Below are 7572 nucleotides of genomic sequence, written 5' to 3'. Positions count from 1 at the left end.
CATTTGCATTCTAATATGAGCCATGTCTGCACCTCCTTTGCTGTCAGACTGCAGTCAGGTTCCCTCAGATTTCTGTCTGATTGTGAGCATTATTTAACAAGCTGACTACCTCACATTCTAATTTTTCACAATTGTAACAGCGGAACATGCAGAGTAAGGCATAATGACGAAGAGAGGTATAAAGACAGAGAGACAGACATACAGATAGACAGAGAAAATAAACTATTTTCTGTTTTTCACCACAGTTGCTCTGAGAGAGTGAAACCTGGCAAGCAGACAGCCTTCACTCAACAAGGAAGCAAGCAATCAGAAGAAACAATCGAAATTTAAACAGTAATTTGATATCAAAGTAGGAGAGACGGAGTCCATAATGACTCCTTTGCCGTTTGACATACACATAGTCCACATTGACTGGTTGATGTGTGTTGGTCTGTGTTGGTCTTTGGATTTTGCTGGCTGCCTGACTGACTGCTTTTTGGCTGGAAGAGGGTGTCAGTGTGGTTGACTAGCTAACCGCTCGCCTCCAGTCCGCTCTTGCAGACCCATGGTACTCGGCTGAGTGATAGATCCGGTGCAGAGGCTGCACTGTATGTCCCACCCAGAGGTCACTGCTGATTAAAGCCAGGCATTACGATGTAGCTGCTCTCACTGACTGTCTCTTACTCATACTGTCGTTCCCTGAGCTGTTTTGGTGTGACTTGGGGATCAGTTTTCAGGTAACTCTGCCATGAGCACAAACTGCAGTGCAGTCATAGTGTGGCAAGCCAACTCTGAACAGGTGAAGGAAATAACTCTGTCAATTGCTCATGTCTTTTCCTGCGCTCCCTACAGTGTTGATGATTATGAAGGCTTTGCCTTCGGCTTTTAACTGAGAAAGCTGACCAGAGTAATGTTAAATTAGTGTTTGGTATTAGCTTGACATTCACTGACTATCCTATTCAAAAAATCCACAAAATGTTATGCTGATAAGTCAAACCTCAATTTTTCTGTGTAACGTTGCCTTACCCAATTTCTGTATGTTTGTTTGGGGAAATTTTGTATCACAGTGCAACTTGACTGATATTGCTGATATTGACTGATAACTCCAACAATGACGTAAAGGGACTGACCAAACCAGGAATATGCATAATTTGAGACCCTACACACAGGTTCAGGTTTCACACATGAAAAACCAAGAAAAGACTGATTTCACTGTTTTCTCTCTATGCAGACCACATGAAACCAGGTCTTCTGTGGGTTTTTCATCACATCTCTCTCTCTTCCCTGTGTGTCAGTGAAAAAATAGAAAGAGATTAAAGGTTTTTCATGATGATTTTAGATGGAAAGGAGGGCTCCATGATGGGATAATGTGGACAGGATGATTTAACAGCAGAACTTAGTGTGGCACTACATTTATTTATGATTTAAGGTATTTTGCTGGATCATGCCTCAACCTGCCAAGTAAGACAACTGTCTGCGCAGTCAGTGCCACATCAGTATCACAGTCTACCATCCTGACTTGACTTTGTGCTTATCCATAAAGCAAGGCACGATATCAGATGCCTTCTCTGTGCGTTGGTTTTTATGACTAAGTCGGTAAAGTATCTGCTTCTGGTAAATCCTACACTAATCCTACACAACACGAACTGCGAGCCTGGCGGGTGCTTGGGAGGGGGGGTCATACTAAGAGGCTGCGTGACTGGCTGATTGTTCCTCATGCTTACTTTCAAAGATCCCATTCAGTAAAAATCATGGCCAAAGAAAGAGGGCAGGTAGACTTGACGGTTGCAGACTAAACAAAACTTCTGGGAGAAGAGAAGCAGTCACACCATGTGATGGATTAAACAGGACTTCGAAATTCTGTTTGCTTTCTTTTTTTGGAGCTCATTTGCTGGACACCCTCACGTGTCAGCCTATCACTGGCATCACTTAATCCACTTGGTTGACTTGTGCTGTCATCAGAATGATAAAATGGAACTGAAAAGACTCAATACTTGGGATACTAGAGATCAGTCCTTTTCCATATATATATATATATATTCAGTTGAGACCACAACCTGCCTCGGTATCGGGCAGATGTTCACTGGGCGCCTTATGTGAAATGTGAGAAACCATGAATGCAAACCACAGCCATATAGATGTTAATAGACTGTAATATATGATGCCCATTTCTCCTTTAGTATTCACACTTACCTTTGCACTTAAACTGTAAATCAAACATTTACTGCGTGTAAGCCAGCTGTAATGAACTCTCACAGAGAGAAGCCGAGTATTCCCCTGTCCCACTGTGAACACACTGGAGTAAAAAGTCTTTGAGTTCTTGACTCCCTGCAGGCTCCTCCTCCATGTATTTTTATAAAGCCATAAAGAGCACCATGTAGCGAACACGCACAAGTCAGCCATTATTCCTAGACCAGTCTTAAGCTGGCCACGTTCCAGTAGTAAACTAAGCTTTGTTCATTTCCTAAGTCTCTCTCTCTCTCTCTCTCTCTCTCTCTCTCTCTCTCTCTCTCTCTCTCATTCTCTCTCTCTCACTCTCTCTTCTGTCTTGCTCAGCTGGTATGCAGTGTGTGTATGTGTGTGTCTGTGTCATTACTATGGTATTCTATGGTGCCGGGGGCAGCCACAAGTGCTTTTTCCCCTTCTCTTTCTCCTTGGGAAATAACACGCACACACATGGACACACACACAGATTTCATCATGTCAGCACACTTACCGCATGGAATTATAAAAACCTCATCACCACTGCTGGCTCTAACAGATCTATCTTTATAGATGGTGAAAGACTTTGCGTACCCCTTTTTGTAGGTTAATTAAACTGAAGATGGAATGAAAATAATTAGTTCATGATGGTACATTAATTGTCCACTCTCCCCACACCGATGGATGTTAGACCCTGTTGTGAAGTAATGTTTTAAATATTGAAAACCCTATCCACCACCTTGAATTGAAAGTTTGGGCCTAGCACTGGCTTTCACAATCATTGTTTTTGTTCTGTCTTACATCATGTAGATAGAAACAGACACTAGACATATTTGTAAACAGTAATAATGTCAATTAGATGTGGGTTGATCTGAAATCGGTTAAATCCACAGATTGAGTTGAGGAAATAGAGTATAATTTGGTCAGGCAGTTCGAGTCAACATAGCTAAAGATTAATTTTCAAAGACATGAACATGAATAATTTCTTGTATCGCTAGCGCTTTAATGTAGTACACCATTTATGTTTTCTGTTTTTTCCAAAACCCCATCCAAACACACGTCTTAAGTTCTGTTAAACAGAAAACATCTGAGTGTCTTTTTCCTTCAGGTAGCGGGTGGGTAGTGGGCAAGTTTTACTTATTATGGAAGTGGTTCGCTTGGTTCGATAGGCTCTCCTGGTGGGGCAGGTTTAAAAAAACTGACCTGCACATCACTACACACCACACATCTTTTGCTGTTGGTTTCTTTAAGGATTTGAGGATCTTTGGATCACATCCCTGCCAGTTTCCCTTCACAGCTCTGATTCTGTGTCTCAGAAACCTCTTTGGAGGCCCTTTATTTGTTGGTGTGTGAGTCTGATAGGTTTTGTTTGTCTCTTCTCTTGCAGGTGACCTACTTGGGCAAGGTGACTATCTCGGGGACCCAATTCCTGTCTGGCTGTACAGAATCGGCCGTGGTTGGCCTAGTGGAGCGCCGTGCCCTGGCCCAGCAGCAGGGAACCCACACTGCGGCCAACTCCCTGCTGGAGATCCGACCCTTCCAGGTGCGTCTCCACCACCTAGATGAGCATGGTGAGGCCTCGGTAACCATGGACACCTACCAAGTGGCACGGATTGCCTATTGCACGGCCGACCACAGTGTCAGCCCCAACGTATTTGCCTGGATCTACCGGGAGATCAACGATGACCTGTCCTTCCAGATGGACTGCCACGCTGTGGAGTGTGAGAGCAAGCTGGAGGCCAAGAAGCTGGCCCACTCCATGATGGAGGCTTTCCGCAAGACTTTCCGCAGCATGCGCAGTGACGGGCGCATCCACAAGAGTGGCTCGTCGGACGACTTTGCCGAGGACTCATCCACCCCTGAAGATTCCACCCCAGATGACGGCTGAATGACTCGCGCACACCTAAAACTCCTGGCCCCCAGCCCTGCAAAGGGTGGGGAGACTGGAACGTTGGACAGATTACCTGCCCTCTCTCATTCTCTCTTACTATCTCTCTTTCTGTTATCAACATGGAACAAAAATAACTGACCCCTGCGGACCAACACACCAAGGGTAATGAAGTAGCTTTTAAATAAAGGGAAAGTAGAGGAAAACAGCATAACAAGAGACCTACCTTTCCATACAGGGATAGCAAAGTGCTGCCTCTTTGAGTAAATGGCCCTCAAAGACCTACAGGGGCCTTTTCACGCACCTCCATAAATGCCCATAAGAGATTGAGTAGACATTTCCATTTTCATCCTCCAACGCTGTCACTCCTGCATCCAGCAGAGACACTACTTGCGGTTCTTAAGCTTTTTCAGCCCGGGCCCAGCAAATTTTAGTCCCTTCTTCTTGGACCCAGGCTCATGAAAACCTACTGCTACTCTTGCCATGTGGGGACCCACCAGAAATAGGCCTGTGACCTGTTTTGAGGGGCCCCAACCCAGAGTTTATTAAAGTTGACTGTTGAGTACATAAAATCTTTTAATGTTTAGTTATGTTGATCTCTGTTACAATGCCTTTTAGCTAGGTAATAGCAAATGAGGATGTGAAATGAAAAGTTAAGCCTTTCATCCTTGTTCATATCACGATGGTACTTTAGTCCAAGTTGAACCCCAAAACTATTTGCCAATCTCTGGCTTTACACATGTGGACCATGGAGCCAGGACTTCTACCTGTATCTCTGCTTAATAGCTACTTAAAACATATCCTCATGATTCTGAACATAAACATATATGTGTAAGGCACCTGAGAGAATATGGGTGCTGATGTTTTTATATAGATGTTACATTTTAGAGGTTCTCACTAGGCTGTAAGACTGGGCCTGTCTGCACGATAACAGCGACACCTTAATCATCCACATCTGACTTCTGTTTTGAGTATACCAAAAGTCAGGCTGTATTTTGCCTGCCAAATTATGTGCCTCACTCTCCTCTCACATTAGGTTGGTCTCTTACCCATGTCCCAATCTGTTGTGTGGGTGCGTGTGTGTTTGTGTGCGTGCATGTGTATGCATATGTGCCAACATATTTTTGAAGTGTCTAACTGTAACTGCTCAGTTCTGTGCTTAATGTGTATGAATGTACACGTGACTGCTTGCATTTCTGAGTGAGTAAGAGAGAGGGTGGGGGAAGGACAGAGAAGTGTGTGTGCTGGGAGGGGAGGCGCTGATGTGGTCTTAGCTGAGAGTGAAGACTTATCACTGCCCCGCAGCATCCCTTTTTGATGCTTTGCGAGGCATTTTTAAATCAGACATGGTACTGTGACCATTTGCCAAGTTTTAACTTTTGTTACTTTTCTCTTGTATGAAATGAACAAGAGTCTGAATGTGACAGTCCCAGAAATGCTGAGGTTGTAGGACCCGAAAAACACAGCCGTCCGAGAGAACGTTTGACGCCTCCTGGCCTCTGCTGAATGTATGATCAGTCCAATGCGCTGCAAGCTCCTCACATCCTCTCCAGTCACTTTGATGTTTCCATATCGCCTCATGCTATAACAGTTACACTTCTCTGTAGTGGCATCGGCTGGGCTCTGTGTACCTGCAGAAAGACAGCTGCAGGGACTGGGGGGGTGGGGCTTGGTCACCGAGGTTCTGTCAGTGAGTCAGTGAGCAGTTGCACACAGCTCCACTGCCCTGCGTTGCCTCTCTGAGCGACTGAGGGGCCATGCTGGGGCAACTAGAGACACCTGTCAGAGCCGTGTGCCACCTTCTCTTTTTTAACGGGACTATTGAACAGACTGGACTTTATCAGTGGGGCAAGGACTTTGGGAAAGACTCAAGCAGAGTGATCAGATGGCTGCAGTCAGCACACACACACAAACACACACACACACACAACACACATACACACATGCATGCACACACATGCATACATACATAAACACACACACATATTGTATTTGAATCTTGCTCAATAAGCTTATGTAAATACAAATGTATCACTTTCCAAATATTACAGCATAAATGTTGATAGCTATTTTAAATAATAAAAAAATGTCAAGAACCATCATACGATACAGAAACAGTGTTATAAAGCCTACTGTGAATAATATGTGGAGAGCACGATAGCGCTGGCTGTGTGTGTGTGTGTGTGTGCGTGTGTGTGTGTGTGTGTGTGTGGCTGTGTGTGTGTATGTTTAAGGGTTTGTATGTGTTGGGAAGTGTGTTGAGTGGTGTGTATACCTGGCCTATACCTGACAGGTCAGATGGGGAGAATGTTTATAAAGCTGTAGATTACTGTGTCATGTCTGTCTGAAAGCTCAGACACGCTTTAAATGTTTGAAAATGTTACCATAAGTGTTTTCTATACAGTGTTTGCAAAGATCAAGAAACAATTACATATAAAATATTTACTAAGACCAATCTGTGATGGTGTGGTCTCTTTTGTCTCAAATCATCATCAGTCTCCTTGTTTATGTGAATTCACCAGCCCTGGGTAAAAAAAAAAAAAAAAAAAAAAGAAGAAGAAGAAGTTGAATCCATTTTTATGCATTCAAACTCAACTGCTTGAATTTTATTAGCTGCTTGTTCCTGCGAGGATATGTATCTAGATCATGTTTTGACAGGTCGCCAACATAGATATGATGCATAACCACAGTGTTTACCCAGCATACATACCTGTACTGCATACCGGAATGTAATTTTTTTTTTCTTTCTTTCATCTAAGCCACCCATGCAGGTAGTTGCAGAAAATCTGTTTTGATGTGTCTACTGTATGTCTGGATGTGGCCAAGAGTGAACCACAATCTGTTCAAGACACCGTCTATTCATTTTCTTTTAGCATCGCAACAGAAATGCCAAGTATAGGTGGGGTTGAGATATTACAAAACCATGTTGAGGCTGAGTTTTGCCCAGGTCTGAGTGTTACATATCCCCAGTATTCGTGTCCATAATCATTGTTCAGTTGTGTGTGGTCACATTGTCATGAACAACTCATAAATGTTATTTTATGGTGTTTCCAAGTATGTTTCAGATTTAAGTGTGACACTGCCAGAGCTTTGTTCATTTTTTACAGGAGGTTTTACTCTGCCATTCCTTGCATTCCTCTGCCTTCTCAGATCTTCCTTTTATTGTGTTGTTGTGCTTCCACGTCTCACACGCCACAATGTGGCAGCCGTTTCTCCTCACTGTGCCCACATCAGTGACAGTGTAACAAAGTGCTTACTGCTAATATGCTGGCTATCATTTTGCAGCTCAAGAGCAGTAGAGAATTGGAGGCAAAATGGATGCTGTGAAGAATGTCAATTTGTGTTGAATGAGAACAGTGCCTCCCTCTGGCAGGTAGAGCAACAGCCTCTGCTTTGAACACCTTATCAAAGGGCTCGTTTCATGGTACAGTCACACACAGTCTATACCCCGCTCACAGCAGTGAACACGACTTTTTATGAAATACTTTGGCAACAGGGAATCA

At 43.7% G+C, this 7572-nt stretch overlaps 1 protein-coding gene across 1 annotated transcript in view; it reads left to right on the top strand.

The window, feature by feature from the left end:
• pid1 (phosphotyrosine interaction domain containing 1) overlaps nucleotides 1–6171 on the top strand; it is a 32065-nt gene extending 25894 nt beyond the window's left edge. The window contains exon 3 of the mRNA XM_030067159.1: nucleotides 3569–6171. Coding sequence (XP_029923019.1) covers nucleotides 3569–4069 — 501 coding nt within the window. The 3' untranslated portion in view covers nucleotides 4070–6171. The remainder of the gene's footprint in view (nucleotides 1–3568) is intronic.
• Nucleotides 6172–7572: the final 1401 nt, after the last annotated feature.

The sequence above is a fragment of the Myripristis murdjan genome, chromosome 13 (genome assembly GCF_902150065.1).
Source record: "Myripristis murdjan chromosome 13, fMyrMur1.1, whole genome shotgun sequence".
NCBI classification, from domain to species: Eukaryota; Metazoa; Chordata; class Actinopteri; order Holocentriformes; family Holocentridae; genus Myripristis; species Myripristis murdjan.
This window is presented reverse-complemented; position numbering and strand designations above follow the sequence as displayed.